A 17638-nucleotide genomic window follows, 5' to 3' on the forward strand; every position below is an offset into this window, starting at 1 on the left:
TACTGCCCTTAGCACCCACTCAGATTCTTCCAATCAATCATCCAGCCCAGATTACTTCAAACAAAATACCCCACTTCATGGTTCTGATTTATTAATACTCCCTTTATAGAGCACAAACCACTCCTTTAGTGTGTTGAGTTCACACCCACTCTGGGGCCGTGTAAGAGTCCTGATAGATTTCCTCCCACTGTTCAGGATGCCCTAGCCCTCCTCCTGGGCACTGGGTGGTACTGTAAGCCAGCTGGAGGGTCTCCTCCAGCTGGCCCTTTTCCTCCCAATTAGCCCTTTCACCCTCAGGCTAAGAAAGTTCAGCATAGAGGCCTCCCACAAGCTGCTGTCTCTCTTGGTATGAGAGGAAAGGCAGCATATATGCTCATCCCCTTCCCAAAGTTCATCCCAATTGGCTAGGAAAGAGGGGAGCCTTGCTTCAGCCACTCTGCAAGACTCCCAGTCCTGGCCACTTTAAAGAAGCAGTCACAGGTTCCCCCAGAAAAACACTACTTGTTCCTGAGACCACTTCTCTTGGTCAATATATCCTATTTCTTAGATTCTTGCTTCCATAAGAGCTCCCAAAATCTTAAAGGGCCATACAATGGGACAGAGTGAGCTGACTGTAAGGCCCATCACAAGCTGGGAAGAGCAAGCCACCAACCGACCCTAATGGCGCCATATCTTCCATCAGACAGTGACCAGCTTTGAGGAGAAGCGCCTTGCCCTCAAAGCTGAAAAGAGAGCAAGGAGGATGGAAAAAGGAATAACATTATCCCAGCATGCAGTTGGCCTACCACGAAATGTCTGTACCGGGCGGATTTGTGGTTCCAGGATTGGACTCCTGAGTCATCTCAGGACCCATATGTAAAGCCGTTGTAGAGATCTTCCTTGAAATCAAGGGATCACCAATCATCAATCAATCATATTACTCTATTTGTGGGTGTGTGTATAAACCACCAACGCAAAACACCCACCTTAGTGTATCCAAATATTAACAAATCAAGTAAAGTAGTTTATTAATGAATGGAAGGCCATTTCTAAAAAAATTGTTAAGGATTCAATATTGTGCCATTGAAATCAATGGGAGCAGAATCAGGTCCCATAATATCACCCTCAAGTTGCTTTTCATTTTGACTCTTACAAAATGTAAAAAAAGAAAAGGAAAAAGAAATTACTCTGAGAATTAGTGATGCAAATACCCAGAAGTAAACACCCTTGTGTATATTTTCCAGTATTACCTCCTTTATAATGGTACTTTGAGAGCTACTGATGAAAAGCTCATAGAAGTGATCATGAAATGAGAGTGTTTCATGATTCAAAGGAATGGAAGGAGTGAGAGCAGCAGAATAAAGACAATGGACTTCAAAAAAGCAGACTTCAACGAACTCAAAGAATTGGTAGATGTGATCCCATGGGAAGAGTATCTAAGGGGGAAAGGGAGTTCAGAAGAGGTGCCAGTTTTGAAAAGAGATAATATTAAAGATACAACAGCTAACAATTCTGATGCAGAAAAAAGATGGAAAGAATAGGAAGAAACCAATATGGCTGCATCAGAGGCTCTTTAATTACCTGAAAATCAAAACGGAATTGTATAAAAAGTGAAAACAAGGACAAATTGCTATGAATGATTTCAAAAGAATAGGGCAAGCATGTAGGGAGAAAATCAGAATGGTTAAAGCACAAATGAGTTACAGCTAACAAAGGACATAAAAGGCAATAAGAGGTTCTATAAATACATTAGAAGTAAGAGAAGGGGAAAGGACAATGTAGACCCATGGGGAAAGAGAGCAAATAATGGATGACACAGAGACAGCTGAATTATTTAATGCCTTTTCTGCTTTCCACATTTACTAAAAACGGGTATTACCAGATGCTTTCCACAATTACTATTGACAACAAGGGGGAAGTAATGCAGATCAGAATAGGGAAATAACAGGTTAAAGAATATTTAGATAAGTTAGATGTATTCAAGTTGGCAGGGCCTGATGAAATTCACCCTACGTAAGTATCAGAGGGGTAGCCGTGTTAGTCTGGATCTGTAAAAGCAGCAAAGAGTCTGTGGCACCTTATAGACTAATAGACGTATTGGAGCATGAGCTTTCATGAGTGAATACCCACTTCGTCGGATGCTACATAAGGAACTACATAAGGAACTAGCTGAAGCAAACTCTGAACCATTCACAATCCTCTTTAAGAACCACACAGAGGGTGGTGATGTCTCAGGGGACTGGAGAAAGTCACACACAGTACCTATCTTTAACAAGAAAAGGAAGACCCAGAGATTATAGAGCAGTCAGCCTAACTTCAGTAACTAAAAAGATACTGGAACAAATTATTAACCAATCAATTTGTAGGCACCTAGAGGATAATAAGGTATGAAGCAATAGCCAACATGAATTTGTCAAGAACAAATCATGCCAAAACATTGTAATTTCCTTCTTTGACAAGGTAACCAGCCAAGTGGATGGGGAGGAGGGACAGCTGATATGATATATCTGGACTTTCATTTGGCTTTTGACACTGTCCCATATGACGTTTTCATAAACAAACTAAGGAAATATGGTCTAGATAAAATTACTATAAGGTGGATGCACAACTGGTTGAAAAGCCATACTCCAAGAGTACTTATGTCTTCCCACTTTAACGGGAATCATTGATATCAAGTGGGGTTTCGCAGGGGTCTGTCCTTTGTCTGGTACTATTCAGTATTTTCATTAATGACTTGGGTGATGAAGTAGAGATATTAAATTTGTGGATGACACTGAGCTGGGAGATGTTGCAAGTACTTTGGAGGACAGGGTTAGAATTCAAAATGACCTGGACAAATTGGTCTGAGTGGTCAATAAGATGAAAATCAATAAAGACAAGTACAAAGTACTACAATTACAAAGGAAAAATCAAATGCACAAAATCAAATACAAAATGGGGAATAACTGGCTAGGCAGTATTACTTCTGAGAAAGATATGGGGGTTATAGTGGATCACAAATTGAATATGAGTCAACAATGTGATGCTGTTGCAAAAAAAAAAAAAAAGCAAACGTCATTCTGAGATGCATTAGCAGGACTATCTTATAAAATACATGGGAGGTAATTGTTTCACTGTACTCGGCACTGGTGAGGCCTTTGCTGGAGTACTGTGTCCATTTTGGACCACACCACACTTTAAGAAAGATGTGGACAAACTGGAGAGACTCCAGAGGAGAGCAAGAAAAATAAAAGGTTGAGAAACCTGACCTTCTGGAGAAAGGTTGAAAGATTTGGGTATGTTTTAATTTAGAGAAGAGGAGGCTGAAGGGAGACATGGTAACAATCTTCAAATATCTAAAGGGTTTCTATAAAGAGGACAGTGATAAATTGTTCTCCATGTCCACCAAGAGTAGGACAGGAAGTAATTGGCTTAGTTTGCAACAAAGGAGATTTAGGTTAGATATTAGAGAAAACTTTCTAACTCTGAGGATTGTTAAGCACTGGAACAGATTACCAAGGGAGATTATCCCCATCATTGGAGGTTTTTGAGAACAGGTGAGACAACACCTGTCCAGGATGGGCTAGTTATACTTAATCTTGCCTCAGAGGGGAGGATAGACTAGATGAGCTCTTGAGGTCCCTTCCAGCCCTACATTTCTGTAAAAGCAAGGAATAATTAATAATAATAATAATAATACTGGTATTTTCTAATTTTTGAAGTCTTGACTTTGCAACCTTAATAATGTTTTAAATTTACTTTGTGTGGGTGTAATTTAACATATATGTTGCAGTAGCTCCTGAAGGCCACAACCAGGTTGGTCCCCACATCAGTTGGCACTGTACAAACACATAATAAGTGACAGTTCCTGCCTCAAAGAGCTTACAGGCCAAAAGACAACATAGATCTTCTCAATAAAAAGGCTGGTGTTCAGAGAATCATCAAGTGAAGGTTCTACAACACAAATGAGACTAGAAGGTCTAACCAGTTTAAAAATTTTACCCTGAGTGTAAGCTCATGTGAAAGCCTCTTTTGTGTGATCTATGTATCCAAAGAAAGGAAACAAAACCAAGAGTCACACACACACACAAACACACACGTTGTAGATATATATACAAGCCTATTTGTTCTGTCAAGCAGACCTATCTATTTACTAGAGCAAATGAACACCTCTAACCACTACACGCTATACCACTATTACATAAACACACACTTGTATATGTAGGCACTGCACTCACATGGACCTCCTTGCATCAAACATTACACTCTTCCAGTACAGCCACACACACAGAGCTTTGTGCATGCCTGAGACAGAGACAGGCACATTTGTATACACACGCTCAAACACACAGATCTGCACTGCTGGCCAGGTTAGAATTCTCTCTCTGAAGCCAGGCTGCCTTTGCAAGCTGCTGACGTCACAAAGGTGTCAACTGGCAACCAGTGTGACTCGAAGATGTTCCCACTTGCAAGCAGCTCTTCTTTACTTTCAAGCACAAAGAGGGTGAACTCTTTCTAAGCAGCCAAGTAGGCAATCTGCCAGGGAGCTGCATGAGCGAGGGATACAGACAGCTTCCAAACAGCCTCACAGCTCAACTCCTCTTTGGTCTTACTGGAATGAGAAAACTGCTTGCACAGGACTGGTGCTTTGCAGTGCTCCAGGGCCTCTGCCCCAGCATTCTCTGAAGGGCTGAAGCAGTGTGGAGGACCTACAGTAGATAAGGTACCGTGTCATGTCCCCTCCTAATGGCCACAAATCCCTGTGGCTGGTGCTTCTTTTTGGAATGGGAGTGATGGCAAAGAACCTGAACTGTCCAGCAAAGTGTACCTGTCAATACCTGGAAGTGAACTGCACAGGGCAGCAGCTGCAAGATTTTCCCACGACCATTCCACTGGACACAAGACAGCTGATTCTGGCTACCAACAACATCTCCTACCTGCCATTGGTGGAGCTGAACTTCCTAAGTGACTTGGTCTATCTGGACTGCAGGGAGAATGCCATTAGTGAAGACCTGGATTTCGCCTTCATCAGTCTCAACAAGCTCATCTACCTAGACCTCAGCTTCAACAACCTCACCCGGGTCACTTTCACCACTTTCTCACAGCTCAGTAGCCTGGTGGTGCTGAAGATCTCGGACAACCCAAATCTGGTGGAGATTGAGAAGGATTCCTTTGCCAACAACACCTGGCTGAGGCACCTGGATGTGAGCCGGACTGGCTTGACGTTCCTGGATATTAGCATTGTCAAGGATCTGCCCAATCTGAAGTCCCTGGGTCTAAGTGAAAACCTCTGGAACTGTAACTGCTCCTTCTTGGAGTTCACCATCTGGATGAAAGAGAGTGGCATTCACTTCCCAGGTGAGGATTTTGTGGGCCAGCCCAGACACCCCAAGATTTGGCTGGAACTAAGCAGATGGTTCTGCTTTCTGTATCAGAATGTCACTGTTATTCTTCAAATTATGGGCCAGATTCTCAGTTAGTTTAAAGTAGCACAGGTCCATTGAAGTCAACTGAAATGTGCCAATTTACCTTAGCCATGGATTGGGCCCTCTGAACATAACAATATACACACCATCAAACACATACAAGAGCACCCATGCGTGCCTAGACTTTAAAGCCAGAAGGGACAATCATGATCATCTAGTCTGATGTCCCACATATCACAGGCCACAGAACCTTGCCTACCCATTCCTGTAATAGATCCCCTACCCTCTGGCTGAGTTACTGAAGTCTTCAAATCATGACTGAAAGACTTAAAGTTACAGAGGATCCACTATTTACATTAGTTTAAACCAACAAGTGACCTGTGACCCATGCTGCAGAGGAAGGCAAAAAAACCCCAACAGGGTCTCTGCTGATCTGACCTGGGGGAAAATTCCTTCCTGGCCCCAAATATGGCGATCAGTTAGACCCTGAGCATGTGGGCAAGAGCCACCAGCCAGACAGCTGGGAAAGAATTCTCTGCAGTAACTCAGAGTCATCCCCATCTAGTGTCCCATCTCTGGCCAGTGGGGATATTTGCTGCTAGCAGTCATAGATGGACCACAAGCCATTGTAGGCAGTCTCATCATACCATCTCCTCCATAAACTTATCAAGCTCAGTCTTGAAGCCAGTTAGGTTTTTTGCCCCACTACTCCCCTTGGAAGGCTGTTCCAGAACTTCACTCCTCTGATGGTTAGAAACCTTCATTTAATTTCAAGCCTAAACTTGTTGATGGCCAGTTTATATCCATTTGTTCTTGTGTCCACATTAGCCCTTAATTTAAATAACTTCTCTCCCTCTCTGGTATTTATCCGTCTATGTATTTATAGCGAGCAATCATATCTCCCCTCAGCTACATACAAACAACCCCGTGTGTGTGTGTGCGTGTGTGTGCACACGTGCAAGCACAAAGTGCTAAACTAACAATCAAGAACTGGCTTTAAGTGATAAGAAACAAGGAGATTGCTAGACCTTTAAAATTCCTGCTTTAGCCTCAGCTGGTGACACTGTAGTCTGTGATCAGTTCAAAGTGCCATGTGTCTGTCCTCTGTATTACCCATAGGCAGTTCTGGGGCAAGATCTGGATGGGGAAAGCGGCTCCTCTGAACTTCCGGACATTTCTGTAGTTCCATTCTGGAGTATAGTTTTTTGCTAGTGGTGTTAAACTTCTGCATTTTTAATGATAGATTAAAAAAACCCTCAAGTGAAAATGCAAGAGATACCATTATTCCACCCCTGGGGCCTCACACACCATTCCCAGCCCACCTCAGTTCTGACCTCTAGTACCCTGCTTTTCCAACCCAGAGCTCCCCATGGTTCTGCCAATGCACCCCTATCCTAACCTGTAAATCGTCCTGCTGTTCCATTCCTGGGTGTCTCTCTTTGAATGTAGACATTCATTTGGGCCAACTGTATGGCAATTTTGTTATGTGCACTAACACACATGAGAATGAAACTGAGTCAGCTCCCTTTCCTCTCGGACCCTACCTGGGACAGGATTCCACAGGTTAAATCCTGGCCCTATTGAAGTCAGTGGGAATTTTGTCATTGATTTCAGTGGGGTGGGGCCAGGACTTCACTCTACTTTCATACCCTGACTATATTTTTGTTACAGGAGCGGTACAGGCAATGACCTTTTCCCTAAGAGTAAGAGCTGTTCTGCTGGAGCAGGGGTAAACCATTTCTCTACTCACACTGACTATCACAGCACTTTTATCTCAGTCGGTTTTGCCCTGAATGCAGATACCTTTTGTACAGCACTCAGTATTAAAGGCCTGATACAGAGCCCAGTGGGAGCCCAGTGGGAGTCCTTTTACTAACTGCAGCAGACTTTGGATCAGGCCCTACATTGAGGGAGATTGACAGAGTGTAAAATAGGACATTAAGTGTTATCGTACTCAGGAAAGTCTCTCTTGTGCTTTAGCTATTGTAGGGCTCCCATATGTTCTCTCTCATTCTCAAGGATGCCAGAGCAAATTGACTCAATTTACAACATGAAGTCCTGGATCAGGAAAGCACATGAGCCCCTGCTTAAATCCCTTTGACTCCAGTGGTAATTAAGCACATGCTCAAGTGCTATTCTCAAAAGTGACACTTTCCCAAGTTGGGGCCTGAAAGATGATTTTTTTCTTAAGTCTCCTGAAATTCCTAAATCCAGATGGTTTTTTTTCTGCCTCAGTTAAAAGATTATGTAACTGGATTGTAGCTACTGCTTACGCACAGGGTAGAAGAGTCTCCATTTCACTTTCCCAGAGTTGTTTTGGTCCCAAGAGTAAGAGCGTGTTTGAGAGTCACTGAAATGTATGCTGGCTTTTCCCAACTCCAAATGTACACAAGCCCCAGTCTTTAAAGAACTACACACAGCACAATGCTGAGAGGGGATTCTGAAAATAGTAATTGTTTAAGGATTTGCTGTGCAAGACTTTCAGTAAAAACAAAGAAAGGAAAATTGGAGGCTGGTGTTACTCAGTGCAGAGTTAAAGTTATTTAAGTACCTGTCTTGGGGCAGGAAGCTCTTTTGTTTGCCTGTAAGTGCTACACATGCCTATGGAGTTGTGTAAAGAACTCAACATAGTAATAATATTGTAGATGGGAGAAAGTACATCGGAGTGTAAGAAACCATGTGTATTATTATAGGCACCAATACAAAAGAGGGTTATAGCAGATGTCTGTGTGCATCAGTCCTGAAGCCCCATGCAATAGCTGTGGGAAACTGGGGGCTTTGGTTATTTGTGTTTAATAATAAGTGCGTTTTTTCTTGCATGAGGAGAGAGGTCAGTCTCAATATTCACATCACAGATTTCATGTGCGTGTTGGAGACATTCACGTGGCAGGACAGAAGGAGGAGGAGCTGTAAGGAAGCTGTAACGAAGCGGCCACAACTGAGAGTATCAATTTAGGACAGATTGCTTAGAGCAGGGCAGTCACAGCCCAAGGCTGGATGACCTTTATTACTAAGGCACACCAAACTAGTCAAACAGAGAGGACTTTGGTTTTACTCCACTGGCTAACCAGAAGTCATATAAGCAATTCCCTCAGATACTCTAGTTCCCTTGTATCACCACCAGCACTACTCTTTATGGAGATGAATGGTTATGAAAACCAATACCCCAGTAAAAGAAAAAAGGCTCTCCCAATCCCAAAGGACCAAGCCCCAGACCCAGGTTAATATACAAGTCAGATCTTACCCACAAATCACGCTGTTGCCAGTCCTTGAGAATCTAAAATCTAAAGGTTTATTCATAAAAAGAAAGAAATATAGATGAGAGCTAAAACTGGTCAAAGTAATCAATTACAAACAGCAGTGGTGTAGCCAGGTTCTAACATCAGGGGGAACGAACACATAAAAGAAGGCGCCACCCATTTTGGAAGGCTAAAAATGCCCTGGAGGTGATTAATTAAAAACATTGTCCACACGGCAGCCAGGTCATTTTGAAAACAAAATTCAAAATGTCAGAATTTCTGGAAATTCTGAGTTTTTACTGGCTCCAGGTGAAATTCTTCACAGAAAATTAATTCCCAAAAAAATCTCTATTCAGAAACATCCCAAAATTTTCCTTGGGCCTCTTTTCATTGAACAGAAACATTTTAATTTTAGTTTGTGTAGTCAAAATGAAATATTTCATTTTCAAACAACAATCTTTGTGTCCAGCTGAGCAGCCATCGCGCCTCAAGGAAATTATAATGCCAGTTCCCTCATGCTGCCTTTCTCCTTTACGTGCCTTACTCCCCAGCTACACTGTCTACCATGATGCACCACAGTCTCTCCCTGTGACTGAGCCACCACAATGCATCATAAGACTCTCATCAGGCATGGACCATGGCAAGATATGTAACTGGCAAAAAAGTTAACAACCTTCTTCCTAAACAGAGATTAATGTTATTCTTGGCCACTGCTGCTCTCTAAATATCCAGATCAAGATTCCCTAGGTTGTAAACATGACTAACAAAAAGTAGGCATAGTCCTTCAGGTAAAAGAACTGCTGTAAATCTCGCCACTTCTTCTGGCTGATTCCCCCAAACTACCACTTTTATTTCTTATTCAAATTAAGAATAAGCCAGCTAATTCACATCTAGGTACCCATCTCTGTTAGAGACTGAGAAGGCTCACCTCATGTACTGTATAAGTCACATAAAATGGAGATGCAGAACTGTGTATCATCTGCATACTGAAGGCTCAACAGCCCACTGATGGTGATATATACACTGAACTAGAGAGGTGAGAGAATAGAACCACCTCGTACCTCAGTCATTTGTGCTAACAGGAAGACAACTTCCACCCTTTCTTTTGATCAATGCCAATCCCTTCAGGAAGCTATTACAGGATAATTTGATCATTGGCCGTAAAAAAAGCAGCCATTTAATTGCTGAGGGCCAGATCCTGTTCTCAGTGACAATAGTGAAAACTTGGAGTATCCCCGCTGTCAAATTCTTTTGTGGCATATTTGGGCACAGCTCCATTGGCTTCAGTGGTTTTACACAGCTGAACACGAGATCAGAATCCAGCCCTAAGGGTGAACCATAATTCTGCAGTTAAAGAAGAAAGAGACCAAGGAAGCCCCTGAAAATAAAAGACAACAGAATATGACCAACAGGCACTGGAGTCTGGAGGAAATTCCCCAGTAGGTCAGAAACTTTTGAAAGTAGAGCCCATTTTGGGGCTCTGCAGTATTGTCTTCAACTTTCTGGGGTTGACATGAGCAGCCTACCCTATTCGATGAAAGGCCTGATCCTGCAAGATGCTGAGGGAGTAGGAAGTGAGAGTTGCTAGCAGTCCCCAGGCTCAGCCCCCAGCAGTCTATTCTAAGAGACCCCGACTCACTGATCCAAAGCCAGTAAAGTCAAGGGGAGTCTTTCAGCTGACCTCAGCGGGCTTTCAGACTCAAACCCTATTATGATGGACTGAGCAGGATCAGGGGATTTTTGCTGTCCCTCCTTCATTCCATGCTGCAATGCTGGCCATGCTGTTAATTATTATTTAGCATTACCTCTCTCCTCCCTATTCCCCCACCCCAAATGTCAGCTGCATCTGGACATTATCCATAGTGGTGAAGCACTCATACATTCATGTAATAGCCATCAGGCAGGGATGACGACCAGTGTTATCTGTCCGCTACCCTTCCTCCTCAGAGATTGCATCTCCTCCATCAGACTCACAGCAGGACTCCAGAGCTAGTTGGCTCGGATCCTCAAAGGTTTTAGGTACCTAAGGCCCATTGGGAATTAGGACCCTAAATATCTTTAGGGATCTGGGCTGTTGTTCTCAAACCCACCTCTCTCCTGCAGTGGAGAGCAGGAGTTTACTGAAAAATTAAACAAGAAAACATCTGCCCCTAGCTATTTTGGTGCCCTATGCAGCCCTCCTGTGAGGGGGCCTGTGTGGGGCCCCAGGCCTCCATGGGAAGGAGCAGGGGGGTGGGCTGGCCCCAGGCCTCCACAAGGGAGAGGGAAGGGCTGATCCAAGGCCTCTGTGGGAGACAGGGGGCTGGCCACTTCCTGCGGGAAGTGGAGTGACCCGGCCCTAGCCTGCTCTGCTCGCCTGGCTCCCAACCTCGCCACTGGTGAGTGCTGGGGGGCGGTTTCCCCCTCCCCACAAGCCTGGGAGCCAGGGTAGTGGAGCAGGCTGGGACCGGGTCATTCCACTTCTCACAGGAAGTGGCCAGAGGCCTCCCACTGGAGGCCTGGGGGCCATGGCCCCAGCCTGCTCTGCTCCCCTGGCTCCCAGGCTTGGGGGGAGGGGGGAACCACCCCCCAGCAGCACAGCTGGGAGCCAGGGGAGCGTAGCAGGCTGGGGACGGGTTGCTCGACTTACCGGTGAGTGCAAGGTCGGGCCTGGCTGCAGGCCTCAGGGGAAAGGGGGCAGGGCTGGGGTGGGAAGAGGTGGGGCTGGGGTGGAGCAGGGGCAGGGGCCATGGGGGAGAGCCAGAGCAGGGGCTGGAGCAGGCGCTAAGTGAGACCAGGAAGCAGAAGGACCTGGAAGCGGAGCCGAGTGAGTATGAAAATTAAAAAGGCGCCACTTTTGGGGAATGTGGTCAGGGGGAGCGGCCGCTCCCCTTGCTCCCCCTGTAGCTACGCTACTGACATACAGCAATGGCAAAGTTCTTGGTTCAAGCTTGTAGCAGTATTGGAATAAACTGCAAGCTCAAATCAAGTCTCTGGAGTACATCCACAGCTTGGATGGGTCATTCAGTCCTTTGTTCAGAGCTTCAGCGTAGCAAAGTTCCTCCAGAGGTAAGAAGCAGGATTGAAGACAAGATGGAGAAGATGCAGCTGCCTTTTATAGCCTCTTGCCATGTGGCCTGTGCTTCCTTTGTCTCAAACACAAGCTACCCAGCACATGGCTTGAAAGCCTTAGAGTTCCCTCCATGGGCATGTCCCTGCATGCCTCGCTGAGTCATAAGGTGTATCTGCCTTCTCTCAATGGGTCAGTTGTATAGCTGATGGTCCTTAATTGGCCATCAAGCAGGCTTGGCAGTGCTGATGCCAAGCTATCTGGGGTGTCACCCAGAAGCATAGCACGAGTTTGAAATATAGACAGTATAGAGCCAATACTTATAACTCTAAATATAAAAATGATACATGCATACAGATAGCATAATCATAACCAGCAAATCATACCCTTTCCATAGACACCTTACTTGACCTCCTTTGTACAAGATTTGGTGCCACTACAGAACGTTGGTTGCAACAATGGTCTATACGGTCACAGTTTGTGTCAATAACATCACAAGAGCAGCTTCTGCTAGGACTGAGGGGGAGAAGAGGAATTTTCCCTGTCAGCATCATGGCTGCTACTCACAGGTGCCAGAGAGAGGTGAATAAAGAGTTGATAGAAATGGCAGAAGGCCTATGTGTCAGTTCTCACTCTCTTCCCTGTCAGGCTTTGCTACCTTCCAGCAACACTTTGTGTGTGAAACAGGCAGGAGGTATTATGTTTCCCTGGGACTAGGGTGAGAACTGCAGTTAAACTTTAATGCTGCGGGTAAACATATCCAGGCTGAGAGCCTTTGACCAAGAGCACCTCTCTTTCCAGCTGGGAGGGAAATAAGAAGCTCCCTGCTCATGTGAGCCACTGCCACAGATACAAGTGAGATGGTACAGATAAGATGGATTTTTCATGCATCCAAACCAATCCCACCAGCAAAGGGGGACCCGAGGGCAGCTGCAGCTTATGGGCAAGTCAGGGAGCCCAACTGTACTAAAAAACAATGCCCCAGCCAGGCCTTTTAAAAGCTACTGATACCTGATAAGGAAACAGAGCACCAACGTTTTATGCAGAGCTGTGTTTGGATCCACAAGCAAAACTGAAGTTGCCCCAAGTTTGGGAGTGTTCAGGCTCATCCCATATGTTATTCAGATACAGAGATAAAACCATACTGATTTTACCCTCCCCAGCATCCTTTATTACTAGGGACATTTGCATGAAGACAAGTTATTTTTCTAAGTTGCCTCCGGACTCCTCTTTACTGTTGCTCAAGGCATACACAAGAGAGGGTTTCTTCTGTGTTTCCTCTACAGATCCTGAGAACATCTCCTGCTACAGCCCAGCAGCTCTACATGGCTGGTCAATGCCTGGGGTGGAGTCAAAGCTACACTACACATGTCTCCTTCATTTACATGATACAGACTATGCCTTCCTGGGTCTGATTGGCTTCTGTATATTCTCTGCGGGCACTGTGGCAGCCTGGTTGGCTGGAATGTGTGTAGTGCTATATGAATTCCACACAACAAGAGGGGAGGATGATGAAGACGAAGATGAAGACGAAGAAGCAACCACCTAGAACTAGCCTCTGAAGCTCTGGTGAATAACTATGCTGCGATGCCAGAGACTGATACTAGATGTACCTTTCTCTTGGTCCCCCTGGGTTTTCCCCATCTATCTGCCTTTCCAGATGAGATTCTTGTGACCAAAAATATAACTGCAGGAATCTTTTTGCTGTAATTTAACCCTCTTTTTGGGAATTTCTTACTTCCTCCTTCTTTTCTCCAAAATTTCTTTCTCTCCCTGGGCTTGGGCCATTGACAAACTAATTGATGCCTGCCAAATGTATGGTAAGTGCTCATCTATCAACTAGCCAGATAATGAGTATTTGTTCTTTGTGGAGTGCCCCAAAATAGCTAAGAACCTTCCTGCATATGTAGAAAGCCATGAGCAAAGACATTCAAAAATAAGGGCCTAAAGTCAAGCTCATAAATTCATATTTAGGCTCTTGGACTATGTGTCCTGATTTTCAAAAATGTCGAGCATTCAAAATGTCTAAAATGTCGAGCAATGGTGATCACTGGAAGTTGCTGGGAGCTAAATGCTTTTGAAAATCAGGTCATTTATTTAGGAGCCTAAATAGGGATTTAGGAACCCAACTTCAGGCTCCTGTTCTTGAAAATTTTGGCCATGGCCCCTGTTCCAGAGAGCTTGCAATCTAAGTATGATTTGTAAAAGATATACAAGTTATTCCCCAAAAGATGCTGGAGATGAAGCAGCCAAGTGTTACAGAAAGATCACCATAGAGTGACCTCTAGCTGATATATATGTTTAACATCCCCTTAATATTGCAGCCAGGAAGAGCTCAACTTAGCTCTTACTGGCTGAAACTAATAGCATGTCTCATAGAATCTTACTTGAAAGATTAATGCAGATTGGTTTGGACATGAGCTGCTGGAAAACAAACTGCCTGAAGGACAATAAATATATGGTAACAATAAACGGCAATCTATTGAGTTTGGGGAAGATGTTTAGTAGGATGCTGCAGCGATCTGTTTGGTCTGGACTTCCTTAACAGCTTCATGAAAGAGACTAATTTGGGAGGGGCTGAAAATAACAGTAAAGACAGAATTAACTCAAAGAGATCAAGAGTGATTAAAAATGCAGGTAGAAAACAATAATAGTTATAATTAAAAGATTAGTCTTGTGAAAATGACACTAACGCATATGTAGAGTATTATTCTTTGTATTGCAGTAGCACTTAAGGTGTCCAGTCAGGGCCCCATTGTGTTAGGTGTTGTGCACGTATATATTACACAGTTCCCATCTCAAAGAGTTTACAATGAAAGGGCTAGATTGTTAATCCCTCATCCACATTGGTGTGCAGGTACTCAAATAAGTATTGCCATTGACTTCAGGGGGACTACTTGTGTGAGTAACTGGTCACCAGTATGAGTAATAGGTTTACAGTCTGGCCCATACTGATCTGAAACCTACATATTCAAAGGTGGGAGAAATCTAGGAAACAGAAATGCTGCTAGGAGACTACAAATTAGACCTGAGTTTGCACTGAGAGTGGCTTATTTTAGTTTAGTTTAAACTGATTCCTAATTGTCTTAAGCTAAACTGAAATAAGCCTTATTTAAACCAAAATCAGAGTGTCCACACAGGCTTTTGCATTGGTTTAATTAAACTAGTTTAAAATGATGTCTTGCATTAAACCAATGCAGCTTTCTCATGTAAACAAGACCTAAAAGCCATATTGGCGTGATAGTCCTCCCATTCAGACAACCGTTGCTTAGAAATCAAAGGTGCTCTACTTAATTGTGAAGAATCCTTGTAGACATCACAAGGCCTGATAAATACAGTTTGGAAAATCAACCTTTTGCAGACATCTCCTTAGCTATTGGAGACAAAGGCCCTGATCCTGCAAGCACTTCAACCATTCCAGCAAAGTTAAGCCTGTGCTTAACTTTAAGCATTTAAGTAGTCCTAAGACAATGTTAAAGTTAAGCACGGGCAGAAATGTTTTGCTGGATCAGTGCTTTAAAGAAGAAGGCTTGAATCCCCTCCTGCCTAAGCTTTCCCACCAGCATATTTCCCTTCATATTCAAGGATGAGGTGAGGAGCTGCTGGTGCAAGAGGCAGAAGAGTTATCTCTGCCAGGTTTCCCCCTGCAGTTTGTTCCCCTGGTTTCTACTGCTTGTGGCCTTAGATGATGGGAGAATCCAGCCCCAAAACTCTAAATATTGTACCAGATGCTATACTGAAGCTAAAATTTTTTCATATTGTATGGCAATGTTCAAAACTACTAGTTACATGTGACAGTATCATCAGAAATTATAGGCATTGTGATACAAATCACCTCAGAGTTATGTATACAGAACATGACAGATGTAAAATGTATAGAAATAAGATCCTTAGTATCACAAGCGCTGTTGATTGCCAAAAGAATCATCACCTTACACTGAACAAGGAAAGCAACTTCACGTGTGAAACTCTGGCCTCTTGATCTGATTCAAGTTGCATCTGTTGAAGAAAAAGGACAAAAATGAGAAAATTTCAGCAAGCATAGTCAAAATTCACACATTGTCTTACAGCAATTATGCTATGACCTGAACATAGATTGTAAAAACGACTCATGAGCCTATGGCTGGAATTAACACTCAGTTATCTTAAATATAATTTCATTGAGGATACACCACAGTGTACTAAGAAAGCACTATATTGATAAAATATATATACTGTAATAGAATGAGCTACTTCAAAGAGGCCATAAGATGATCTTCATACTCATGCTGAATAATTACAGAGCGAGTACTCACACTGAATTCAATAGAACTACTTGCATAGGAAGATACAACTCAGCATGAGTAAAGGTATCACAATCTGGCCCATGAGGTTAAACAGAAAACAGTCAGATAGTCTTAGATACTGTTTAAATTTTACTGTTCAGCTGATGTCTCCTATCTTAAAAATGAAAAGAGAAATTTAAACATATATCACAAAGATGACTTATTAGGACTCACATACTCATTAGGGACCATATGTCAAAGTGTCATTCTATATTGTGAAAGAAACTCAGATCAAACTGGTTTAAAGGATACATCACATGTGAAAAATGACAAATAAAAAGATACTTCCTATAAATGTTAATGAAAATATAACAGGTCTGGGTTTCAGTTTTCAAAAATGACTAGTCATTTTAGAGACCGCAATTTTTGGGTGCCCAACCTGAGACGTCTTTAAGGGGCCTGATTTTCAGAAAGGGATAAGCACCTGCCTTTTGAACATCAGGCCTGTTCAAGGTATCTCAAGCTAGGGCTGGACACCCAAAAATGGAGAAATTAGAAACCACTGTCACTGGTTTCTTTAGCCACTTGTGATGGTTTTGTACAGTCATACTAGTTTTCTGGTTGAAGGTCAAAGACATTTCAAATGGCATCAGAGGACTCCACATTCCATTTTACCCAGCCATTTCCCCCCTTAGGATTCTGTGCAAATACTCCTGTGATTAACTTTTATCAAAATCTTGGCAACCATCTTATTATGATAGCTAAAAATGTAATTGGTCACATGTGGAAGAGAAAAAAACACCTGCTATTGATTAAGGAAGGTATAGTCTTACTATGGTCAAATTAACTCTTAGCTTGACAGATAACTATAGGGACTCTATAAGTGCATGACCTCCTCTGAGTATGTAGGAAAGAAGTCTCCCAATGCAGGAAGATCTAAAGGCTATGGACAAAAATTTCAAAAGTTTGCAAAGTAAAATTTGGCAGTTTGCATGTTTCATACACACAGCACCTTCATGGATTGAATAGAAATGTTTCCTGTTCCTAAAGGCTGCAGTGTTATAGTTGGGAGCACTCCAGGAACTATGGGTGTTATGCATGGTTCCCAGCACCAATAGAAAGTGGGCTCTCTGGTAGAACTTCACCATGGTTGCTTTCCTGGGGAAGGCGATGTAATCAGATGCTCTGCTGACTGTGGCATTCAGAAAGTCCTCAAGACAAACAGAGGAGGCTAATTGTGACATGTTGGACATGTCCACTATGGTCATCTGGATGAGGGGGAGGTTGCGCATCTCCTCCTTGTTAAAAAAGATGCACTGTCAGAGGAATAGCAGAGAGCCAGGAATGGAACAGTAGAGGCTGCTGTAGGTCTGCCATGTGAAACTAGGCAGAGCTGTTTGTGACTCTCAACCCAGGAATGTGTAATGGCTCAAAGCAAGAAATTCCAACCCACTAAAATCCTTTAAATGGCATCCATAGTTCTTCAAGACTGTCCCCTCACTGCATACCCGCTTTTCATCACCTAAACCCTGATTTCCTAGCTAGGATTACAGCTCCATAGTTCAGCTCAGCACTTAGAAAATTCTCCAGCAGGAGTACAGCACCTCTTAGATTGGCAACCAAGTGACAATAAACCCATTCCTTAGGTCCAGCCAGCAGGATCGCACAAAATTGTGTGAATGCCATCAACTCCACTCCTTC

The 17638-nt window shown here is 43.4% G+C and overlaps 1 protein-coding gene across 1 annotated transcript; it reads left to right on the forward strand.

Moving 5' to 3' along the window:
• Positions 1 to 4691: 4691 nt before the first annotated feature.
• On the forward strand, positions 4692 to 13221 carry LRRC52 (leucine rich repeat containing 52). Its single transcript, XM_050963371.1, has 2 exons — positions 4692 to 5316; positions 12959 to 13221. Exons 1-2 carry the CDS (start codon positions 4692 to 4694, stop codon positions 13219 to 13221), a joined length of 888 nt encoding a protein of 295 aa, XP_050819328.1.
• Positions 13222 to 17638: the final 4417 nt, after the last annotated feature.

The sequence above is a fragment of the Gopherus flavomarginatus genome, chromosome 7 (genome assembly GCF_025201925.1).
Source record: "Gopherus flavomarginatus isolate rGopFla2 chromosome 7, rGopFla2.mat.asm, whole genome shotgun sequence".
NCBI classification, from domain to species: domain Eukaryota; kingdom Metazoa; phylum Chordata; order Testudines; family Testudinidae; genus Gopherus; species Gopherus flavomarginatus.

Bases quoted from the DNA above. Each gene is read 5' to 3' on its own strand.
- LRRC52 (XM_050963371.1), top strand. From the start codon at position 4,692: ATGTCCCCTCCTAATGGCCACAAATCCCTGTGGCTGGTGCTTCTTTTT. The intron at 5,317-12,958 runs GTGAGGATTTTG...TTTCCTCTACAG, and splicing joins GAGTGGCATTCACTTCCCAG to ATCCTGAGAACATCTCCTGC.